The 25,856-nt window shown below is 40.1% G+C and overlaps 1 protein-coding gene across 4 annotated transcripts in view; it reads right to left on the bottom strand.

Annotated features, from left to right (window-relative positions):
- Window positions 1-25,856, bottom strand: part of ALDH1A2 (aldehyde dehydrogenase 1 family member A2) — a 52,113-nt gene that overhangs the window by 19,045 nt on the left and 7,212 nt on the right. For 2 of the 4 annotated variants that reach the window (XM_062501827.1, XM_062501828.1), the window contains exons 2-5: window positions 9,887-9,991; window positions 9,513-9,653; window positions 7,785-7,914; window positions 2,654-2,715 (exon numbers count right to left, since the gene is read on the bottom strand). In XM_062501827.1, the coding sequence (XP_062357811.1) occupies window positions 2,654-2,715; window positions 7,785-7,914; window positions 9,513-9,653; window positions 9,887-9,991 (438 nt within the window). Of the gene's footprint in view, window positions 1-2,653; window positions 2,716-7,784; window positions 7,915-9,512; window positions 9,654-9,886; window positions 9,992-10,891; window positions 10,901-11,273; window positions 11,298-25,856 lie in introns of those variants that run through there. The other 2 variants (XM_062501829.1, XM_062501830.1) reach the window with 2 other exon arrangements.

The following is a 25,856-nucleotide window of genomic DNA, read 5'->3' as shown; positions in this document are numbered from 1 at the left end:
CTGTGGTGTTTTGTTTTCGAGATGTCAAGCTGATACCTCACTTATTTCTCAGGCTGATCCTCAACATAAATCTTTCCCAGCACAAAGCAAGGATTTTTTAAAAAAATACTGCCATTAAGAAAGCAACAACAGTGACTTCTTAGTTCTTTCTCTCCTGTTCAAAGAAATGCAACCCCCACCTGCAATCTCCATTAAAAAAGTTCCATTATCTGTTAACATTTTAAGTAACAACTTTTCATTTAATTTACTGTTTTTCTATTGGCACTTTTAGTTCCCACATGAAAATAGGTCTTGCTTCTGATTTAGAACATTTAGAAAGAACTGTTTACTCATGTTGAAGCAGTTTTGGATGTAAATTTCATATTCCTGAATACATCTTAAGATATAAAATCTATACTCAAAATTATATAATCCTTCATTGATGGAATTACAGTAAAAATTCCATAAATGTCAATGTTCAATCAAAGCATTTATTTTTCTTGAAGACATCTTACTGTAATATCTATATGGAGGATGTTAAAAGGACAGTAAAAAACAAGTTGAGAAACTCTGCTGCTGTAAAATTTTGTATTGTCCTTCATTATAACTTCATTGAACTGCAGCAGATGGTGTAGGGAATTATATAAGTTCAAAGCACAAAACATGCCTTGAATAAAGATAAAAGTAATGACCCTTTTGCACCAAGGCCTGATCCTAGCAGGTTAAGTGGATAGTCCTGCAGATTTTAGTGAAAATGTCAAAGTAATAAAATAACTGTGTTTGCACAATCACTCTTACAAATGCATGCAACAGTCTATTTTAGAAGGAGAATAGAAAGTATCAGTCATGGAGTCAGCCACTGGCCAGAACGTGTTGCTGCCTGATGCATATCAGCTGCCACTCTCAGACATCTCTCTAGCCCCTGGCTAGCTTGAAAAAATACACAACTGTCTCTCCTTCACTGAACACCCAATTTTTTACTCCCTCTGTTGTTTATAAACTCCAGAGACAAAGTGATGTTTTAATTCCATCTCCAGTACATAAACCTGGGAGGGGAGCTGTCGGGCCAGCAGTGTGCTAACAGCCTGCACTTCTAATGGCATTGCAAGGAGAGCTCACAGCAGTTTTATAGGGTACTATATAGCCCTGTTTATGCTACAGCACTGCCAAAGAGCTCATGTTTTGATGGAAGCTGGGATGTGAAAGAGGATGAGGAGTTCAGTGTTAGACTTGCTGTTTAATTTTATTTTTGAATAATGTATTTGCTCAGGCAGTGGCCAAGCACATGCAGCGGCCTGGGCTGTCCTCTGGGACTGGTAGCGTGCAGGAAATACAGAACAGATCAGCAGTGGTGTTAGAATAGATGGATATGACAGCCATCTTCAGGCTTTGGAGGACAGAACTGAGGGAAGAACAAACACGTATGGTAGATGGCTGGGTACCCTGGCTTTTGGCATGATCCTCAGCCTGTGGCCAAGTTTCTTCAGGAGGTCTATCAGTTAAGCTCAGTGAAACGAGCATAAGAGATGTCCAGCAACACTGGGGTTAGATGTTGTGGTTGTCATTTAGTAAATGCTTATCCATGTGCCTGGCTGAGGAACAGGGACAGAGCTATGGAATCTTTCATTCATAAGGACCACGTTAGGAGAGTGTGTAGGTGTTTGCAGGATGGCTGTAGCCACAGACTTTCTGAGTCATTGCACGTTTCTCTGGGCTTCTGCTGACTGCCAAACACAAAAGCCACCCCTTAACAAAGACATGAAATAACAACAAACATAAATATGGAAAAAGGGCTTAACATTGTTAAAGTAATCTTTTCTGGCTGCTCCTTTTGTAATGGAATTGCTCTGCATTTCTATTTAGTGGCTTTGTGGTGATGTGAACAAAATAAAAAATCAACATCAATAAAAATTTCAGAGAATTGCCTGATTAGTCCCCCAGTGTTTTGTCAAGCAAAAAAGCTTCCACACAATATTCTAATAGCTATATGTGAGCCTCCCACTGAAATTTCTGCCAAAGCTGGTTAACCAGCTCTTCTGAAAAAGTTACCCTTTTGGTGCAATTCCCATGCAGTGTTCAGCAAGATTTTGCTATGAGGGTGTCTGCTGGGGTGTAAGGGGAGTATTGGATTTGATTAAATGATCTGTTTCTCTCTCACAACAAATAAAACAAACATTTCATGTCTTCTATTAGCTACACAATGTTAATTGTAATGATATGTCTCCTGGAGTTTCCTTTTCTTCTCCAGCCTTGTAGAAGAAATAGCAGGAAAGAATGGAATTAAAATACATCACATTCTCCCAGGAACTGAGGAGCCTGTTAAATCACAGTAAAAACTAAATAAATAAAGAGACTACCACAGCAAAGCATCAATTTTCCATAAGTTGTGTGAACATCCATAACCACTGACAGCATATTAACACTGTGTTTTGCTTTGCTTATTTTAATCATGTGAATTCTATGACTTGAGAACTTAACTCCTAATAACAGAGCCTAAACCCTATTAGCATGTTCAAATAAGCATTTGCAGGGAGGCTGTTAAAGATATGTCAACAATATGAGCTCAGCTTTTTCGTAATGGAAAACACACATAGCTGAAGACCATGTTTTATGTGTCTTTAAAGAGAGCTGGTTCAAATGAAAATAAATAGAAAGCACTAGTAGAGATACTCACAGGGATGATCTGTCCACACACTCCGATGGGTTCATGTCTTGTAAACGTAAAATAATCTCCATCTGAAACAGATGAGCATGCTTACTCTCAAGTGCAGTTTGACTTGGCAGAACAAAAAAAAAATTAAAATAGAGGGAGGGAAAAAACTCTAAGGATCAGCCTTTGATGGCAGTAAAAGAAATAAAGAAGTCATGGAAGTGTTTTTTTTGTGAGCCAGCATGGGAAACCTAGGTTCAGGAGCAACCTAATTGTTCTTTCTGTAGAACAAAGGAAGCAGGCTTCCCATCAGAAAGTAACCTGCTTTGTTCCTTGGCAAAGACCTGTACTGCACATAAAATTGCAGTAGCATGGAAGCACTTACTGGCCTCAGCTGATTTAAGGGTAGGAGAAGTGAAGAGTAACAAAGGCGTGAGTGGAACACAGCAATATAAAGGTGTGTCTAAAACCCAGTGTGGGCAAATAGAGTAACAGTCAGCTGACTCATCTGCCATTGAGGACACAGGCAGTGTGAAGTGATGGAATTATGTACCACAGTCTCTAGATATGGACTGAAGAGGGAAAGTTTGTGACTTTTGTCACCAAGCATCATTTACTTCCTGTGGTCTGGGAGCACATGCTGAGGTTACACGTGCAGGTTTCTTCCCAGTTAACAAAGAGCCAGGAAGGGACCTGATGTGTGGGGACCATTTAAAGGATCAATTAAGGTACTGTCTAACCAGTAGCTTTGTTAGGGTGCTCAGCCTGCATCTGTGCAAAGTAGATTTACTGCATCTTTGTACCTCAGTTGAGTCTCGTAGCCGTATAAACTAGCCCAGACTCAAACTATCTCTGAATTTAGGTCAGGTGTTTTTCAGTGAGGCTACAGCTGAGGGAAAGGCTATGCTAAAGGCATGAGCTGAATGTGCCCCTTGGCCTGTAGTGCTTGGTCATCTAGAAAAACTCAAATCTCTTAACTTGGGAAAATAATTTCAGCTAAGTATGTGAGAATGATGAGGTTACCTAGGCTTAATGGCAGGAGATGATTTACCAGGATAAGAAAAGGCTAGACAGTGGAAAGGAGTAAGAGGAGGAGAAGGAGAGATTACAGGGCTTTTGCCCCCATTGTTCTGTCTGACACAGGGTATGTGCTTTCCCTCCCAGGCTGCGCTGGGAAGTGGCTGCCCCGGCCTCTCTCCCGTTCAGTCCAGAGCTGCAGCCACCCTTGTGCAATACTGGGGAAGGGCCTGACTTCACAATGGAGAGTGTGTTTTGGCAACCTGCTGCAATATCCTCTAAGATATATCTGGTAACAATAAACAGGTTAATCCTTAAAGTTTCTTGGGTTTAAGAAAAGTCTTCAACTTGAATTTGATTAGAAATCACTTGTTGTCAGGTCTACTTATTTCTATGCATCTACTTTACAGGATTTGCTCAGTAGAAACCTGAGCTGGAGTAGCTAATATGTCAGCTGGGGCCAGACACAAAATAATTATGAGAAAGTTAACAATAGTCTTGCAACTAAGACAAGGGACATAACAGAGAAAATAAAGGAGGGAGAGAAAGAGAGAAAAGAGATTCAGGAAAAGGCAGGAGAAAATAGTTTGTGTTGGTTTGTGCTGCACTGACAAAATGTCATTGTAACATTTTGATCTCCAGATGTTTGACAACTCCCCAAGGGAGATGAGAATATTTGTGTCACAGACGGACATGATCAGCTTGGTTTTCCAGGTTATCCTTCACAGATGCTAGCAGTGGTTCACAGACCACAGGAAGATTCATCAGATCTGACAGAAGCAAAGTAGAAGTCAAAATACAGAGAACTACATACAAGCAAAACTGTCTAAATGCTCAAGAGGAATACAGAGGAGTCAGCTAAAAATACCAGCTTGTACTCGGTAGTACTGTGAGAGGTGGGTTCTCATCCAGAAGGATGGTGGCAACATAACAGTAACACAGTTACATTAGCACTGTCTGACTTTGGATTGTCACTGCATAATCACTGCCACATGTCTGCGTGCTTCATCATACAGAGTTATAGATAACCTGAACCTCTTGCCAAGGCAGACAAATGGTGGTTAATTCTGCCCAGCGTAGGCAGAACGTTCTTTCCGCAGAGCGATGCCTCCCATGCAGAGCTGCTCTCCCTGCTGTCTCCCACTAGACTCAAGACAGCTGCCCTTTTTGACACCTACTTCCAAAGTTCATCATCCACAGATTTTCTGTCAAGATGGGATTTTTGAGGTTGCTTTCTAACAATATCTTTGGGAACATATGTGACTTGAAGTTATTCAGAAGCCTTGGATGTCTCTGGACAGGCCAAAGGTGGATCTAAGAGCCACCCTGTCCATAATGTAGAACAAGCTGTTACCATGACAAAATAACTCAAGGATTAAATGAGCTTAATTCTATTATTCTAAACAGTGAGCATAGAAAGGTCCCTTGTGCTTAGAAATTATACAGGAGACTTTTTAAATGTTTGAGAGTTTTAAGTCATGCTAATGACCCTTATTCTAAGATGCTGTGGCTGATGGTTATTACTCTTGCCCTTTACTAGCTGGCCACCAGAAGAAAATTGCCTGAGAGGGACCTGACAGTGATCCTACATACAATCTAAAATTTTGTGTTAAAAAGGTTTTTTTTTTAATATACTCAGCTGAGGTAAACTGACATTCTTCCATCCTCACTGATATTAATAGGGCAAGATCAATTTACAGCTGCTTAGCACCTGGCCCAAAGACTTTAATTTTTTAATCAGGAAGCAAGTCCCATTTATCCAGGGATCTCACTTTGGGACAGCAATATCTTCCACAGATGTGTTTGCTCAGATTTCCATCAGGAGTCTCCAACACGGATTTTTTTATTTGCATAACAACCTATGCCTCATATAGCAGGACACAGCAAACAAGTGGGTGAGGAGAGCTGAATTGGTTCTTTAAACTGTATCATAGCATATATTGCTTTAAAGATACATTTCTTCTTGCATTCAGTTTATTAGTTTAACAGTTTCTGGTTTAGCCTCATTTTGTTTTAATTTAAATCATCAAGGCTTTATGCATGGGAGCAAGCAAAGGGCAGTCTGAAGGTTTTGTAGCTCTGGGACCAAAAGGAATGTGACTGTAAAACACACTTCTCCTACTTGTCTATCAGTTGCCTATTTTTATTTTACAGGAAAAGAAAACTTCAACAAAAACAGCAACAACAAAAGATCGGGAGGTTTCAGATTTATTAGCACACTGAATAGAAAGACAAGATTTAATAGTGGGGTTTTTTTGGTTTTGTTGTCTTGTTTATCTTTGGTGAGCTGATGGTAAGTGAACGTAAAGAGTACCGCTGTTTAACACTGGCTTTGCCCTAAAATAGCTTAATGAGAATGACAAATTTATAGTGTGAAAGTAGAGGAATAAAGAGAAGTGTTAAACGAAGAAGAACTAATTGATCCCCTGAAGATCTGTGAATGGATTTATGATTCTACAGTACTGAAAACTGTGTTAGCACGAAGTTTGCCTTGAGGAAGGCATGCTGAAAATGTGCCTTCCTCTCGCCCAGCATAGTCCACCTTACTGAAAAAAAAAAATCAGGTATTATCCTATAAGGCACTTGAAACCAAGAATAAGCAGAGAATATTTATTCTCCTTAATCTGGCAATGCCTTTTGGTGGCTGACCTAATTTCTGTGTACCTGTGGGGCTAAAGAGTGAGAAGGAGGCATTCACTGACCAGGGAGAAAGAGATTAGGGAACAGGAAATTTGCTGAATACATGAATTTATAGTGTGGTCTGCACTTTTGTATGATTAAATGTGAAGTGCAAACAGCAAAACTGGGATTTACGAATCTGAGCCTAAATGACTGTGGAAAACTTTGAGTCCTTGCAGGAATGTCTACACCTGAAATATTATTGTCATTTCTTTGGTGAAAATAAGATAGTGAAGATAAACACCAGTCAGTGCAAACTGCAATTTTAATAAGGTGAAACACCAAGATGAGTAACACTGCAAGAAGAATTACATGATGTTGCCCTTCTGAAAATTTTGGAGGCATGTTTTCAATTTATCTGCTTGCCTCACTGGGATAGTTTGGTTCTTTGCTGTAGAGAGGTGAGTGAGTGCACTGCAGACACTGTCACACAGTGAAACACCAGGGAAATAGCTGGGCAACAGCAATGGGCATTTACCCCTGAGTGTGCCCTTCTGGCCTTACTGGATATAGTGGAATAAACATGCATGTGCAATGAACATGTGCACCATGAAGCCAAAAAGAATCCACATAATGAATATTCATTTTCCTTAACGTTTTTCCAGAGATTTATTTTATACAGGTGAAATATCAGTACACTTATCTTAATGACTGCACGTACATAAAATAATTTTCTGCTATTTTGCCATGTTGTGTAATTATAGCACCTGGTGCATCTAGTCCAGACTGCAGATGAGTATGTTTGCATCAGACAATGCAGCCTGTATTTACTAAACAGCTGGGAGGGAGGGGCAGGAGGAAGAGACTTGTTAAATAATTGTAAGGATTTTTTTGTATCTCTTTAGCAAAAGAATAAGAACATAATAATTTCCCAGCATGCATGAAGGTTTCTCTCATATACGCAGTATAAAACTCATCCCACTGAATAATTTGAAGAAGCATCTATTACAAAATATATCTCATATGTAGGTAGTTCTCTATAGTAATATTAAGAATGCTCTAAAAGTATAAATTAAGTTAGATCCAGTGTTAGTCTAAGGTAAAATTATTGGCATAAGCAGTAAGAAGACATGTACAAACAAGATCTATACATAATGATACTGTTTCTTAAACAGACACCCAGCACTATTTTCATGAGTTCCAAGGTATTTTTCAGGCTTATACCTCATCCATTTTTATATGTGTATCAATAATTAAATGTAGGTATAACACTACGTACTTCTCAGATGGACACATGCAAAAGAAACCGAGCCCTCCTCACATGTGCACGTGGAGCAGAACAAGAGCAGGGCACCCAGTCCTGCCCTTCCTGACTTTCCAACTTCTGCTTCAGCAACACACTACACACTGTAGGAGCATCCCAGGCTTCTCCTCTGCTTTCCACAAAGCTGTGAGCTACTAAGCTTTTAGTCTGGCCATGAGAAGGTTTAGTGCATAGCTGTGCTTTAATTCCCCTTACCTACAGGAATGGTCATTCCATGGATTTTGTCTGCCCAACCAGCATAATACCTCAAGGTTTTTATGACTCCCTGGAGATCTACATAGAAAGCTTGCAAGAACGGTTTGCCACTGTTCAGTGATTCCATAGTCTGAAGGACAAGAAAAAGTAAAGAGATGTAAGTATAGTAACATTTTTGGACTACTGTACCTAAGTAGTCACATCTTAACAGCTCTTGAACCGTGACAAAGATTTTAATGAAGACCAATCAGTTACACCTGGGTGTAATGTTAACACAGAAGGTTCAGAACAATTATCTGATCCCCTTTGTTACTTCTCGCAAATGTGAACAAAAAGTACTTTCCTTGAAAGACCCAAACTGGTTTCTTCTGTAGTATTCTGGAATGGCTATGATTTTAAGGATGTATGTGTGTGTTTATGTGTGTTTGTCTGTCTGTCTTGTGGGTTTATGTGTGTATCCACATGCATGTACATGTGCCTTTGTGTACTTTAAACCTAATAGCCACTGTGTTTGGTCCAGATCTATAAATGCTGAATTGCTTTAATCAGGAGCCAAGATAAAAATGCCTGTCAAACTGGGTTCTGTTATGTTAATGATAACAGCTGAGAAGGGGCTCCTTGTAACCCTGTATTAATGATGTGAATCCATAAAGAGAAGAATGGACACATCCCTCTTTATATAATTGATGTGAATATAAAAATTTCTCTATATGGTTGCCAAGACTCCTGCTGAGGTCTGAGATATCTATACTGTACAGCCAGTTTATTTATTACCATCAAATAAACAAACTTTCCTCTAGGGAAGCTCATAAATTAACAAGATAATGTCTTTATTTTTTAGTTAATATTCCTATTTTTAAAAGTATCTTATAAGCTATCCTCTTAGGGGTTCCTAAGATCATTTAGCAAAAAAAAATATCCAATAAAATATCCTAAGATGTTGACTAGCTTAACTTGTTCTCAATAGCTGTCTAATAGAAATCATTAAGAATGGGCAAAGGACACCCATGTGTAACACACCAACCATCAGATGAGTTTCTATAGAGAAGAATGGAGGCCTAATTCTGCACTGACTTATATCCCCAGGAGCAATTAATGGCACTGCCTGCAGTGCAACTCAGCAAAGAACTTGGCTCCAGAAATAAAAATTAAATGACAGGCAGAGTAAACTTGATTTGCTGTGCACTTCCTTCTCCCCATGGCGATTTTACAGTATCCGCTGCAGTAAGATGATTTAAGTGTTGACAAAGCTGGAATTAAGATGTTCATGGGCTTAGTTCAAAGCACTTGACATGCGGAAAACAACATTAACAATGCCACCGTTCCGATGGCTTCATCCCAGAGTGAAACGGAGCCGCACCCGGAATTTGTGTCACCAGCTGAGTGTCCCTAAGCACCTCACTCGCCCTTCCCTTCCTGTCTGCACCGATCATCCCAACCTGCCATTTCTTATTCTAGAGGAGCTACAGGAGTGCATGGCAGGCACGCACGTGTGCACACCCCTGCTTTTGTGTGGCGTCCAATGTAAAGCTGATCTGAGCCCACTGGAAGCCTCTTGGTGGCTTTTATGGGTTTCGCATCACGTTGTAAGTAGACAGAGCAATTTCAGCCAGGAAGCTGCGGGTGGTTTTTCATGTACAATTCATATCAACCCATTCATGAGCTAATTGGCTCTCAGAATGTAAAACTGACAACTGATTTGACTGCTGATTTTTATGTGCCACTTACAGCAAGAATCGCCCTGTCCCTTTCAACCAAGTCTGCTAACTTATCCAAAAGATGGCCTCTTTCTGAGGCGTCCATTCTCCTCCAAACGGAACCGAGGGAAAAAGCCAGCCGAGCTGCCCTCACTGCCTTGTCTGTATCAACCTAGGGAGAAGGAAGAAGAAAATTGAAGACACAGGTAAATAACACAAGCAGGCTTATGGAATTTGCTGTTATACAACCTTAGTCACATGATGGGTTTTGGAAATATGATTAATAAAAGAACTGTCCAATAGTGCTATTCTGGACTGGTTGCTTTGATCTATTTATACATTTCTATTATCTGTTATACATTTAATTTATACATTAAACATGTAGCCATTCATGGGCTATATTACCTTGTCAGCTTCCTGAATGTCGCAGATTTGTTCTCCTGTTGCTGGATTATATACTGGGAATATTCTTCCACTTTCAGAATTCTGCCACTCATTATTGATGAAAATCTAGAAAAGGAAGAAAAGTCATCAGGTCTCTTGCATGGGCAAACAGTAATGTATATAACAACAAACTCACGAGAAAAGCTGCAGATTCTAATACAAAAGAACTGAAACTTACTTTTGCATGTGAAAATTACAGTTTTCAAGAGTTCAGGCTGAGGTCAGCCCCTGATGTCTTTCTGTATTCTATAGCAGTGTCATTATAGAAGCAACATCAAAGTCTAAACATTGGTTGATGTTCAAATTTGGTTCAAAAACTGTAACAAATAAACTAAAAAAAGAAATAGCTGTATCATAGAAAAGCCTTGAAACTGCTGGAGACAAGACAAGGATTTGGAGTAATCACTCAGTTCAGTAAGTAAACATTTAGTCACTGATACATCCCAGTCAAGGCTGAATAATCTCAAACATCACAGTTCTTCAATACACAGTCAGTTAATTATGGCTACAGTGACGGCTTGCAGCACAAAACGAACCTGCTTATCTGCTCGGAACAATGGAAATTGTTACATTCTCTCAGTGTTGATATTTTAATTGTCAGGGGCAAAACAAATTTAAATGGTAATGGTGCTGACAACAGCTGTCTTGAGAAAGGTAATGACAAATGAGTTTATTTAAAGTAGATTTTTACTGGTAGCTGCATACATGTCAGTTGTTTTCTGCTGAATGACTTTTAAGAACAGGATGCAATTCTCTTTCAGCAAGTATTAAAGAAACCACTACAGGAAAATGACTGTGCAAAAAGTTTTCCAGGTATTCAGACTCCTTGTGTCTTTTAAATCTTTCTAAGACTGGAAGTGTTCAAAAAGTCCAGACACCATTTGGGTTCCTTGGAGTCCAGATATCAATGTGCTTTTATTGGATTCAATGAAATACAACTTTAAATGTATAAGAGGATGTCCTGGCCTCGTTGAAATACACAGGAATTTTACCCCTGACTCCACTGAAAGCAGGAGTTCACAGGCAGAGGGAAGGAATGTTCACCACCTGGGTTTTGGGTTTTTTTTTTTTTTATACAGGGCTGTGCTTAAAAAGACAGGGACCCTTTGAGAGCTTGAGGAGTCTCCATTCCAATCAAAGACACTCAGGTGAGAGAAACTGGTCCATCTTTATACACATGAAGGCAAAAAATACATCTAGAGTTTTCAGTTACCAGACATGAGCTTGCTCAAACCTATTCTCCAAGCCAAATGGAAGTCCTGTAGCTGTATTCCTCTCAGCAGGGCTTATTAGCTCAGGCTCGATGCCACAGTAACTGCAGTGTCACAGCTCCTGCTCCAGAGATCACTTGTGTCCAGCGCACTGCGACCCTGAGTGGGAGGAAGCTGTGCCTGAAAAGACCCTGCTGGTAGAACTGTACACAGAAACCAACAATTCCAAGTGCATTTGCAATTATGGATGTGTTTCTGTTGTGTTTCCTCATCTTCCCTGTGCCTCAAACTTCAGCCTCTGCTGTGTGCCCCTCTATCCATTCCAGAGTCCCTTCTTTACTCCTCCTTGCCCTTTCTGTTCAGGTTTTCAGAGGTTACCTACCACAGGACCTGCCACACCATTACCACTGCTTTCCTTGCATGCCCCATTTATCCTGAATCTGTTTGTGTCCTTGGACTGTGAAGTCCTCAGACTGTGCTGGTGTCTTCCTGCTCAGTGATGACACTGTTCCAACAAACCCAAGTACTGGTCCCTGTTAGGACATTCTGGAGCTAACCAAAAATGAGACAGTGAAAGAATCACCAGCACAATCTCTAGTGACCAGTGCCACAGGCCAAAATCCTCTGGTGTACCATTGTCTCTTTTAGACCTTAAGTGAAGCAAAGAAACACTGAGATCTGTGACCTGTGTGGAAGAAGGAATTTAGTCTGTGCTTTCCAATGAGTTTTCTCAGAGTTAACTGCACCCAGTGAGTGTGTCAGGGGGTGCTGAGGAGGGAGGGGAAGGGAGAAAAGCTTCCAGCTTCAGGAGCAGATGGCCAGAGAAGATGTAAGCATGTTTGTTTAAGGTGACAGGATGTACATAAACACATGGGCTTCTCGTGTGAGCTGCATCGAAAGGATAAAGCAGTTTGGTTGATACAAGAACCTGAGAAGTCGTGGCAGCCACAATTCAGTACACTTCCCTTAGAGAAGTGGTCTGTTCTTTTTAAAATAGATTAAAAAATGTTAACTCCCATTCTGCTGGGATTAACACCTATCATCAGGTTTGCTAGTACACAGGACATATATTTGTTCTTGAAATACATTTCACCATAGGAATGAGAAATAGTGCCTTGGAATTACAAAAGAGTGCTGCAATTCAAGCTGACTGGAAGGAAAAGCTGTATCATTTTATTGAATGCTCCATTTATCCCACTGACTTAGAAAAAGAACAGTAATAGTAAATATTTCAGATAGGACATGGGAAGGATCTATTTGGCATAAAGTTAGAGCTGAAAGCAAGAGAAATTGCTACTGTTAATGGTTAATGTTAGTTTCTTCCTGTTCCACTTTCTATAAACAAGGTATTGCCTATACAAGCTCATTACTGTAAACTGAGCACATTTAAATTGGCAGTAAAATCAGAGTATTTACTCTAGTGCACAAATAAAGTACCTAGTTCCATGTTTTGGAACAGTTTCAAGTCTTGAAATCCAGCAGCTGGCGGCTTTACAAGCAGAGCCTTACACTTAAATAATTCACTTTTGAAAGTTTTAGGTGTTCTGTGTCAGGTAGTACCATTCAGCAGATATTCCTACCACCGAGACGCAGATTCTTTTGCAATAAATTTGCATTCACAGGGGCTTTTATAACTCTTCCAGCACTACTGACTCCAATGGCTGTTGATTAAATGTATATATCCTGTACATTTAATCTGACTTTCATTATGGCCACTTCGTAAAAATGCCATGAAATGGAGAAGCGATGACACATTGCAAGGAAAAGGAATCCCTGCAAAGCCTCAAATTGGGTTTTTTTCTCCCTTATTTATAGTGACCATGGTAAAGGCTGACTCTAAATCAGGGAGAATATTTGACAGCAAATGTTCCTATCTATGGATTATATATAACCCATCCTAAACACCAGATAAAAAAGGAGTAACCTTAGAAAAAGAGGGGCTTGCTTCCATGTAAATCATGCTACAAATTGGACAACACCCAGTGAGTTCATTGTTCAACCTCAATTGTGAAGGCTATTCACATTTACTATTCCCCTGGAATCAATGTTAATTAAGGCTGACTGTGGCTATAAATCAGCCTTTGGTTTTTACAACTTAATTCAGCATTAAGCATATATATGTAAATAAAAGGTAACTGATTAACCACTTGAGTTTTCCAGGAGTTACTGAGGTAATTTGTTTTTGTTTGAGTCCTAGTGTTACCTTTTGTGATATGCAGTAGGGAGAAGAAAAATCTATAATGTGTCATGCATTTGCTATGTGGTATTGTGGTAGTTAAATAACCTGGCCTGTTGGGTGCTATCAATAGCATTGTGCCAAAAGGCAAAGGAAAGAAGGGAGCACTTTAAGAATCTTGGAATACACAAACATTTTGTTTGACATTTACTCTCAGTAGAGGCAGTAATGGCAGTAATGTCAGAGCAAAGATAGAAGGCCAACTTTGTTGCTGTGCTGAGATGTCCCAGTCAGTGCAGCGGTTTAGCCAAGAAAAACCCAAGTGGCAGAGCAGCCAAGGCCTCCTGTAAGTGGAGGCTGTGGTTGGTGTGCAGTGGGCAAAGGAGGAAACCAAACGTTTGTTCCCCAGCGATGCCAAAGGGGCCAGCAGAGCAGGGCAGCAGGGAGCTGAGGGTGCAGGTGCTGGGTATGTGAGGTTGGAGGGCATGGGAGGGGCTGTTCCAAACACTCCAATGTGACAGGCCTGGGTGGAAGCTCCCAGCTGCCCTGTGAACGTGATGCCCCTTGGAGTGTCATTTTCATGAGATCACATCACACAGGTCTCTGGGCAATTTCTGTTCCTTTCCAAATGAAAGATGGAGAGGGCATGGATTTTCCTAATCCTGTTATCTTTAAACAGTCACATCCCTCCTGGTACTGACAATAACCTCTTGCTCATATACACGTTCTCACAGATCTTTTGCTAGAACTTTGCAAGACAATGGCCTAACCATGTCTTTATTAGGTTCAAATCCTGCCTGTTAATATCATTATATAAATAATTATATATGGCCTCTGTTGAGAGAGTTCCACAGGGCTCATCAAGAAAGCAATCTCATTCATCCTCCAGGTCATGCAACTGTTCAGAGCCTTGGAGACACACCATCACACTGAAAAGTATACAAAGGAAAAGCAAACTGCAAAGTTACCATGTAAAAATTCCAAGGTATTTGGAATGCTGACATGTAGTTGGATGAAAATCATACATTGCTTTTTGCACAAGACCTGCATTTCACAAGCATTACACCCTGAGTTCAATAGCATTTTGGATGCTCATCAGTTTTGAAATCAAGCGCAGAGTAAATGTTTTTAGCATAACACAAAGCAAATTTAGAATTGCAAATAAACAACTCTTTAATTTGCAAATAAAAACTCTCTTGTTTCAGTAGCCATCCATCCCCACTGGCTTAGTAATTATTAGCAACTTATTTTTAATTTTAAACCATGCAGGTAATTGGAGTGACAAGTATACAAAGAGGAAGGGATGTGTACAAACCCAGGCTGGACATTCTGATATGCAGTGCAGCAATATAAAAGTTTAGACCAGGGAGAAAATGTATTTTGTGTTTTCATCACTATTTACCAGCAAGGAAGCATTAAACAACTATCTTCATGAGCGTGTGTATAAATATAGTTAATTAAAATGAAGCACAGCACTAATATCTCCATTGCAGGTCTTAGTTGAAGGAGCTTTAGTTTTATGGCATTTCAGATTCTGTCTGCTGTTGAGCCTGGGGCTAGCCCTGGATTTGGGAAATTGAACTGATTTTTACATTCACTGGAGATTCCTGCATGTTCTCTGCCTCTCTTTTTTATTGTCTTTCCTTAAAACATACAGGAAAAAAAAAAAGATTTTCGGGCTCTCTTAATTCATAAGAATAATCAACACAGGTGGCAACAATGTAACTTTTCATTTCCTTTCTTGAAAATGTTCTCAAATGATGTGTGAGTGAAATGATGATCTACATTCTTAATTCAATATTGCTTAGTGATGATGTCATGAGACATTTTCTTCAGGCTCCCCAGCTGTTTAACTAAGAACTTCAGGCAGTGCACAGACAGTGGCCCAGCATTCAGCTCTTTGGAGGTGGAATTATTTTCCCATGGATTTAATAAACAAGGTTTTTGTGCTGTTGCTGCTCCAGAAATGTTTTTTGGTACAGGAAGAGGATTTTAACATCTAAATAATAATGGCTTCCCACAGGAGATTTGGTTCTGGATGAATGGAGGAAGGAATGGGAATTTCCTAACTCAATTGATTTAGTAGCTGGTTATAGTTTCATTCCATCAACAATCCTTTTTTCATATGTGGCTTTTTCCTTAGAGAGCTTTTGACACTAAATCTGCTGGGATGGGGGAGGGGGCATCAGATGCCAAAGTACTTTATAAGAGAATCACAGCTGCTTGGCCCTCAGCATCTTCTCAGAGCTGGAGGCATTAGAAAGTACATAATGGCACTTCTTTTTTAGGAGGGATGGACAACAATTTTAGAGGCATGCAAAAAATCCAGCAGCAGCATTTCCCTTGGTAAATAGTGCATAACATCCCAGATACCGGGCACCTGTGCCTCAGTCTGGTCAGGAAATTTCATATCCTTTCCCATCTCAGCAACTTCATTTCCTCTCCTTGGGAAACATTTCAAGGGTCCTAATGATTAGTATGATTGTAAGGGACTGAAACTAGGTGGGATTGCAAAACAGAGGTGCAGCTTGTTTATTTTCACAGGCCTTGTTTTCCTTCACTTTTATGGCTGTCTTGATACAGCAAATCTCTCACATTCTAGAGTGTGTTGTGAGGCACTCCTGGGAGTGACTGGAAACCAACAGCTGGCTATGGAATCAGTGAAAACCTGGTTTATAAGAAGGCACTAGGAAAGCAAAAGCCAATACCAGCAGTCGGCTGGCTGAATGACCGGCGATGGATCAGCAGTGCCATTTAATTTTATTTTTTAAAAGGATTGCTCAGGTGACCAGCAAGAGTCACATCTTCTTGTGGCAGTTCACAAAAGGTGAGTAATGGGCTTCAAGTCCAACCTCCGCAAGCACTGTCAGTGCAGAATCCTGCTCCTGGGCCATGAACGAGCCTCTGTGGGCAGTGCCAGTGGCTGTGCTGCTTTCAGGGGATACCCCTGCACCAGCCAAGGCAGCCTGGCTGGCCCAGCACCCCAGCACAGGTGGTTGTCGTGTTGTTTATTACCCCAGAGCAGAATCATCCTCAGAAATTACCCAGATTTGAGTTCTTTAGTGAGATGTCTTTCAGCTGTGGAGGAACTGCAATTGTTTGAGAGTACAGTACCAGTACAGGAACAACTTTGCACCAAATTTAATTCAGGCAAGCAAGCTCTCTTGGACATAGCTGGTTTTCAGCTACAAGAGGCTCAAGAGGTCCAGCACAGAACAAAAGGAAAAATCCAGCTGATTTCAGTGGGAGCTGAATCAGGCCCCGGTTGAGGAAAAGGAGTCAGTGGCAACAGCCTCCAGAGGGATGTTTGTAATGGGAAACAAAGCTGTTCATTGGAAACTTGACGCATGCTCTAGAGCCTGTGAGGTCTGAGAGGCCAAACAAAACCAGAATATGTTGATTTTTCTTTTTCCTCTTTGGCTGCTGGGTCGTCCTTCTCTCTCCTTACTCATACCCCCCCCACACCAAAAAAATAGAAAGAGAAAGGAAAAAAAAAAAGAAATTGAAAAGGAAGAAGAGCTCCGTTCTAAAGCTCTGTGTGCTGTAGGGTGCTTCATCTTTTTTAAACTCTCATTCGGACCTCAGAGCCTGATGGATAATGTCATCACTTTTGGATGTGGTTTTCCAGAAATGGTACAGAAATTACCTTCATAAATTCAAGCTTGAAATTGCACTCAAGAAATCTAGAGTGCGCACTTTTGAGTGTACTGAGAAGGCTGGAGAATTTTAAACCTTTACAAACATAGTACAGCAGGAGGATCAAAAAAGTGGAATTGAAAATAAAATGCCCCAAGAAGTGAGTGGGGCTGCTCTGGTTCGCTGTCAGTGCAGCAGAGCAGCCAGCTCTGGTACAATCCTGTTTGTGCAAAGTCCTGTGCCAAGGGTAGGTGTCTGATGAGAAGACCAGGGTGTTTGCCTTCTCTGGGTGTAAATCCCAAGTAGCAAGGCCTAGTCAACTCCACCAAAATTAAAGCCAGTGCTTCATACCAGTGGACTTTGAATCAGAAGCCAAGTGTTTGAAAGCAGTGACTACATCAAGGTTCAGTGACATTTCAGCCTGTGTAAATTAAGTCAGGCTTCAGTGTGGCTGATGTGAGCTGAAGGAGGAGTCTCATGATCAAGCCCTGATGGAAGCAGGAGCTTGGCCCCTTTTCAGTCCCAGAGAGACGGGAGGAGAGGACAAAGCAGGACTTGTCTGCAGGGGCTGCTGCCCTGTTCTGCTCACCTGGATGTTCTTCAGGTGCTTAAAGGCAGACAGGGCAAGTCCCCCACTGAGCCAGCTCACAAACAGAAGAGATTTAGGGAATGGTATGCTAGGAAAGCAATGTGATGGGAGGAGAAACCAGTGGAATCCAGGGTCTCTGAGCAGCAAATGGAATCAGAGAAAGGACTTGAAGCCTCCTGTCAGTCTGCTGTGAAAGTGGAATGTAACATGATTTTTTTCTCCCCTATGTCCCACATCCCTCACACCAAATGTTTGACCTGCCTGTCTTCCTGTCTTAATTAGTCTTCTGTCTTTCTGGGACTTGGGTCTGTTCTTCTGCAAATGGCAGCACATCAGACAGGGGAAACCTGTCATGTTTGTTTTCTAAGCTGTAGGGGGTACCCATTTGAAAAAACTCCCAGCTTATCTAAACATTTTTGTTTGTATGATTTTGAATTAGGAAGTGTGAGTAATTAGTTAAGAAGATTAAATAAGTCTTAACAACATGCAGTAGCGTGCTTACTTTCCTCCTCCCCCCCAAGTATTTCCTGCACAAAACCCAGGCTGCCAAACTGTGATGATACCCTTTTCTATTTTAGTTTCTCACTGTGCCACATGCTGATACAGCATGCATTATTTCAATTCAGTCTCATTAAAGGGATTATTTTGTGCCTGCTTGTTCAAGAAAATTAATCTAAAGAGAAGAAACTTCAGATTGTATTGTCTGTTGAACTATACCCACCACAAACATTTTACTCCTTTTGGCTGCCTTATTAAACCTGTGGGAAGAAACTTTCATTGCAGCACATAAAGGCTTTCCTCAAAGTAATTTTTACTTTTTTCAATTAATGAAGAATCTGTCTGCTGTTAGTAGAACAATACAGGAGCAATAACATAGTTCAGGTAATATTTCATGTATTCCTAAGAAACTAAGCTCCCAGTCTTTACTTATCCTTTCATCAGTGGGACTCTTTAGTTGCTGGGGAAGAACATTTACTCTCTTTAACTGCATCAGAAAACAGTGTTTGTGAAACCAGGATGACTAAAAAATTAATCATGCTTTCCATTTTCAATAATTATGCAGACAAGCCATCACTGAATGAGTTGGGTAAGGATGGCAGTGGTTTTTATGGAGTATGATCCTTGATGTCATTTATTACACCTTAAACAGTGAAATAATGAAAGATTTTTTAAAATCCACTAAATCAAGAGTGGAGAGGAGGAGTATTTGTTTACATAATCAATTACTGGGCTGTCACTGGGCTTTAATGAAGTTGTGGCTATTAAGAACTTGATCCTGGAAACCCTTCCAGAAGCACTCATTTGAAATGGTGGGAATGAAGAGGGGTTTGTACAAACAAGACTCATATTACTCTGTGTAGTTGTCCTGTGTTGTGCATTGTTTTTGCATTGCAGGTCTTATGTGCTCCTTACACGTTACAGAAAACAGTGTGAGCTATTTATCTGTACACGGGAAACGTGTTCTACCATTTGGAAGAATTTAATCTCCCTTGTAAGTAACTGCCATTTAAAATGTTCATCACTAGCAACAAGTTCTTATTTAGAAATTATCTGTGCTGCATAAATAAACAAACAAACAAACAAATAAATAAATAAATAAATATTCCTCCTAGGATTTCAGACATTATAGACAACACAGAAAAATACAATGAGCAAATTTATTTTGACTTAAAAGCTCTGCTTGAGAAAATTACCTTATAACTACACATGAGAAATTGCTGGAATGTCAGCTTCATTTGCAGTGGCCCCTTATGGCCTGATCACCCTCCCTGGCACGATAAATCACTGGCAAGATCCTTACCTTAACACGTTTGATCTCAGCTCAGCAAGACTTGGTTTTGATGTGAAGAACTCCAGATCTGTTAGGTCAGAGACAAATAGCAGAGCCACTGACCTGCAAAGTGCTAAGTCTATATTAGACCCAAGTGAGCAGCCTTAAGCTCCTGAAAAGTTTGCCTTCACTTCTTCTTTGCATCCTGAAGCTTTTCAAATATTACTGCTAGCATGTTTTGTTAAGATGCCAGAGCCATTTCCTTTTGTGCTGTTCTGCATGTACAGAATCCACAAAAAGCATGGGGTAAGAGAAGTATTATCTTGGATAAACTGTTAGAATTATCTACACTTTAGAGATACATGAAATAAAACTCGTTATTTAGCAGTTTCTTTACTTAATTTACACAAATGTCTTGCACTGGCCTTTTTCTTACTAGACCATGCCTACTGTTACCATAAATAATGATATTCACCAGTACTCCCATTAAGATGATAAAAAGTGCCTGTATGTATATGTCTGTACATACAGAAATTCAAACTACTCCTAAAAAGAAAAAACTCAGCTTGTGACATTTACATTCAAAGTCTGAACTTTAAAAAAACCCCAGTTTTGTGCCCACTCAGTTTTGCAGCCTTGGTTTTAAAGTATTCCTTATTGTCCTGCTTAAACAGTCACTTATCTCTACGATACTAAGCAGGAGTGTTAGTCTACCAGAAAATTGGATGTTCTTAATGGGCTTTGGAGGAGAATACCTTTGCATCATCAGCATTAAGTTAAATCACATTAAGTACCCACTTACAACATAGGGATTACCACTTATGACATCTTCGGTGAAAGCCTTTAAAACAAATTGTTGTGTTTGTTAGAAGAAGCTGTGAGATAACAATTCCCAGAAGTCTGATTTATAAATTCTTTTTGCTCTTCAAGAAGATGCAAAGGAACCCGATACCTCTCATTCAATGATGCAATGAAACCTCTCAGGCTGGAAATTCTTTTCAATAAAAAGTCTTGGAAAATACTTATTTATTTACTTTATAATATTCTTCTGGAGAGAAGAAACCATTAGACTCTCCTCGGAGTTCAGTTCTGATTTCTCCTCCAGTTCTTTCTGTTAAGTCATTGTCTTTACATGTACAAAACTGGAATAGGCCATTCTGCTTTTTGTTACTCATAAGGCTGATTGGGGAGAACTGGGTTTAAACTATTGAAGTATCCTGCTGTGCTTGGATACCTGACAGATTTACACCTCAAAGTACACTGTGGTACTAAGACTAAAACTGGATGTGGAGTGTTCTTGCAAGAGCCTATTACAGTCTCAATCAAATAGAACACCTGAGGATATACCAAAATAATGCCAATATTTGATAGAATTTAACATTTTTGTACATGACCAACAAGCTATTTTGTATAGAGATGAAGGGTTGCATGAAAGATGAGCTCTTCTATTTAACTTTAAATTGAAACAGACTAATTACTTTGAGTATATAAATTAAAAACATGACCCTAAACTTTTGCCAAACATGCAGTATTAAAAAAGTGGATTAGGGCAAAACCAAAACCTGGTTATACCGAGCTTTCCTTAAATGAACAAAGCACACTGTAAGTGTTGTTAATAAAGAGCCTTCTTTAAAAAACTTCAGTACTCATACGTGCAGTCCTGAGATCTGTTCTCCCCATTTCCTTTAAAATTCATGTTTCTTTTCCCCTTTTTTAACCAAACTCCATTTTTCTCTGCTGGAACCCCTTGTAGTGATGCCAGAATATGTGCAAATCTCATTAGTTTCCCTGCTGTCTGCAAGACAGGATTTATACTTGTAGTGAACACAATGACACTATGCCTGTAATGAACACAATGATCACTAAATGGCTAAAATCAATATCAAGACTTTAATCTGAGAAATTTTTCACCCAGACATTGTATTAATTAGAGCATGTCACCCAGTGCCCCACTTCTGCAAGGAGCACACCAGTGACAGCTGTTGGTGGAGGTTCATGGCATGCAGCCTTTGGCAGGTACCTGGTACAAGCTATGTTGCCAATCCAATCCAGTGAGTAATAACTAAATTCCCATGGGGCCTGGCTGAAGTCAGATGTTGCTATTCCTGGGTCACTGCTTTTAGTCTCCCTAAAGACCATTTAGGCAAACAGCTGGAAGAGCTGACTACAAAGGTTCCCAGTCAAAGGGAACCACTCTGGGAAAGCAGGTAAAGGCTTCTAACCAGGTAACAATTTATCAAAGGATTTGTCCTGTTGCACCCTCAAGGAAAGAAATTAACTGAGACAGAGAGCAAGAGCATGAACAGATTTGCATGCAGAATCCAGATATTAAAAGCAATTGTCTTGGCTGATGGGAGGAAGAGTTGTGCTGCACCAGTCAGTGGGCATGTTCTGCACTGGGCTCTTGCTTGGTGTCTAAACAGAGGGGTCTTCCTTCTCCCTCCATGCTGGAGTGCCTTACTAATACAAAACCTTTCAGACATGAATGGAAGTGATACCAGAACTGGAGTTTCAGTACTGTCACTGCTTTGCACTGAGGGAATATTCCTTCTCCTAAAGAGAAGTACAGAGGGGAACAACATCTCCAGCTTCATCTGAACTCATTATGCAGATCTTGCAGCAAGAAGGGCACTGCCTCCCTGACAACACTCAGAGGAACAACAACAGAGACAATTCCTGATGAAGTGACACAGAAAGAGAACAAAGAGCAAAAAGAAAGGAGTTTTTTCATCTATACCGTGTGTGTGTGTGTGTGTGTGCGCGCGCGCGTGTGTGTGTAGTGAGTACACAGAGAAGCGTGCAATTAATAACATACAGAAACGCAGACATGCATCCACAGGTAAACACCAGCTCCAAAATTCATCTGTACTGCCATTTCCCAGAATACCATGTACAAAAATAGAGGCTTAATCTTCTTGTAGTCTGGCTGGTTTAGCAAGAGATCCTGCCTCTGACACTGACCTACTGTCTGAGTTAGTCATGGTAACACTCCCACAAATTTAAACTCCCCCATCTGTGAAGGAACCTTGTCAGAGTTTTACAGTTTACAGTGAGGCTGAATCAATTAATGCCTTCTGAAAGATGTGAAGGAGCAGAATATTAACACTTGCAGTTGAGTGATGCCAGCTAAAAACATCTTTAGTAATGTAACAAATGGATTTAAAAATCACTATCAAAGGGTTGGACCACCAAGACTCCCAGGCCATCATCAGCATAGCTATAGCACATTCAGTGTTAGTCTTATATCACTATTTCAAATGAATAGTGAAAAAAGCAGAGCTTGAGTTTCACCTCTTAGGAAAACAGCATCCAATAAACATCACAAAAGAGAAGAGGCCGTTAAGTAGCCAGGGTAAAGAAAGTGTGATTAGGACAAAAAGAGGAAGACCAACAAAATGTCAGGGGCTGATGGAAAAGGGGGTAAAGGCTTAGCCAGATGTCCTGAAAACCAACTGTGCTTGTTTCTCAAGGTCCATGCAGGCCATTCTGGTACAGGACTGCTGCAACAGTGTGTCACAGCTGAAGCAACTGGAAAAAATAAGAAGTCTCTTGATTTGAAAGGTTGGTGGTAATTTCCTTCTAGTTTCGAACAACTCAAAAATAAACTATTTCTGTTACAGCTGAAAAGAAACATAAGCAAATGTAAAATGCATATATTATGGTAAGCTTTGAAAATATCCAGTGGAATCAGGACAGTGCTTTTATGTGTGGGTGCAAAGAATATTTAAAATATACTCCAAGTATCTTTCAGACAACAAAATGAAGTGGTTCCTTTTTAAAAAAAAAAAAAAAAAAAAAGAGATCTATGTATCCACCTGTCAGTTACATAAATGCCTTCTCAAATCAATTTGACAATATAAAGAACTATTAAACCCAATTTAAAATTAAATTCTATTTTAAAGACATTTTACACTAGCAGAGTGGTAAATAAAAGTGAGGTGCAGTGTCATGGGAAGTGCTTTTGCAATTGAGCTGAAAAGACTTTACAGGGTTTTTCAACAAACTAGGTCACAATTTTCATCTAGGTCATCTTATAATTGGGATATAAAAGTGCAAGTGCCTATAAACCAGACTAAGAAAGCTGAGTATGAAAATGGATGATCTGGACTCTATCACGGAGAGGTAAAAAAACAGCATTTTTTGAGCAAAGGGGATGAGAATTATCAGAGGCATACCACAGTTTTTACGTGTAAGCTGTGCAGGGAGGACAAGTCGGGCTGCAGAGGGGGGAGCAGCTCTGTGTGCAACGCTTTGCGTGGGCACTGCTTGGAGGAGAGAAATAACACAAAATGCAGACCCCCAGATATAGAAGCAGTGTAGATCGTGAAGGATAATAGCAGGAGTGAGGTACTGACTTCTAAATAAGAGCAACTGAAGTGACATTGAAGTGGTACTGAAGAGGAAAAAAAGAGTATGAAGGCAGTAAGGCTGGAGCCAAAATAACTCTGTATTAGTTCAGTGAAAGCTGCAGTGAAAGAGTGTAGAGAACAGAGTTTTCTGTATCCTAATGTAAACAACATTTGACATAGTCCCGTCAAGGACTAAAAATTGTGTCTGAACCCCTGAGAAATGGTTACCATGTAAATAATTCTAACTTCATTGCAGGAGAGAAACATATGAAGAAGCCATACTCTCTGGGATACTGAACTTCAAGAAGCAGATTTTTTATAAAAGAGGAAGTAACTTAGAAACTCCCTGCTTGAAGCTCGGAAATTAAAATCCATAGAATCAGCATGGAGGCTTAAGAATGTGAAAGAGTCAAAGAAGATTTGCATTCCCAAGGTTGAAAACGGGAGGCACAAGCAAGAAAATAAATGGGGTGGCAAAAAAGGAATATATGAGAGGAAAAGTAGGCTGGAAAACACTAAGAATGCAAAAACAAAATATAAAAATTTCTACTAAACATACTAAATATTCTGAAGAAAATTTCTGGAAAGGTAACACAAATAAAACAGCTAATAGAAGCCTACAATAAATATAAATAAATAGATAAGCAGCTACAGGCTGTGGGAGAGTCACTGGATTCTGAAAACAACCCAGGCTATGGAAGGGAGACTGAAGATATTTCCACAGGTAGCTGGTCATTTTGGGGAGATCCTTATTTGGATATCCCAAAGTAGATTGTATTTCTGTTCAAAAATTAGAAAAGCAGAGCCACTAGTTAGAAGACTAGAAAATGACAGGTAAAATACTTGTTCTGGGGAATCATCTTTACTAAAAGTCTAACACCAGCAGTATACCAAAAATCATTTAAGGCTGTGTCCAAGATAGGCCCAGTTCCTCACTCCCAATTGTGTTGCAAGGAGTTGAAATAAAGTTCCTGAAATAAAAAGAAATCCTAAATGCTAATGCATCCTGAAATCTACTGCATCAGTTCTTCCAGTTTTCAAAAGGCATCAGGAATTGCTTAAAGGCCACTGAGAGTGTACCAGAGTGACGGTGGGGGTGATGAGGAGGAGGATGATGATGATGATGATGCCTTAAGTGGTGTTTTTCCCACTGAAGCATGAGGAAACAATGCCACAGCACAGACCTGGAAGGATCTTCCAGTTGGAGAGATCTATTTCAGATGAAACGTACACCTGGCATTCTAACCAGCTCTAGTCACTTGGGGCCAAATTTGAGGCATGCTGACCTATTCGCAAGAGGATAAGATGGTCTAAAAATATCTATATTTACCCCAAATGGTAAACAGCCCTGCTTTGGAAAGAAATCAGTCTCACTTTAGAGATAAGACCTTACCTGTGTAAATACATGCTTGGAATTTCTGTCTGGAAAGGCACTTTCTGATAGTTTCTGAGTAAAACCCAATGGATTTAGTGTAATCACTGCCACAGGACCGGAGCTGGTAAGAGGACAGTGTCCCCCTGGCATCGTCTTTCCAAGTGCAGCAAAGGGGCAGCAGCCTGTTTTACTATGCAACATTTCCAGTATTTTTGTGACTTTCCAAACGGATTCTTTTGTAACTCACTTATTTTAAATTAGGGCGTACTATAAATCCACATGGAAATTAGCAGACATATCCTTTCTGTAACCACACCACCTGTAGGTCCCTCACAGCTGTACCACAGCATACTCTTAGATTCTGAGTTCAATTCAAATGCTTCATTACCTATGAATCCCTCACAGATTACGGTCTGTACACTCTAGTGATCAGTGTGGCACCCATGTTTTAGCCTCCAGCTGAGGCCAACTGAGATTGAGCTAAGCTTAAATATTTTCACTTGGGTCACAGAGTGTGATGTGGATGGTTCTCTGCAGTATTTTCCCACTTCAGTCCAACAAAGCTGGAATGCACTATGTTTCAAGTCATCGATATAGTTCACCAGGCTCTCTGTGAAAGGCACTTACTCCAAGTAATCAAGGATTAGGTTCTTTTTTTTCTTTTGTCATTTGGGAGACTATTACAGCAATGCTATTGGAGCAAGACTTTGATGTGTCTTCACATAGGAAACTTCTAGTAATTAAGTGCTCCTAAACTTTACTTCACCATGTGACTTAGCATTGATATGTTTCATTCATGTCAAAAGATAGACTGATGAATAGAA

The sequence above is a fragment of the Cinclus cinclus genome, chromosome 13 (assembly GCF_963662255.1).
Source record: "Cinclus cinclus chromosome 13, bCinCin1.1, whole genome shotgun sequence".
In the NCBI taxonomy this organism is placed as follows: Eukaryota; Metazoa; Chordata; class Aves; order Passeriformes; family Cinclidae; genus Cinclus; species Cinclus cinclus.
The sequence above is the reverse complement of the archived record's forward strand: the minus strand, read 5'-3'. Positions and strand labels throughout refer to the sequence as shown.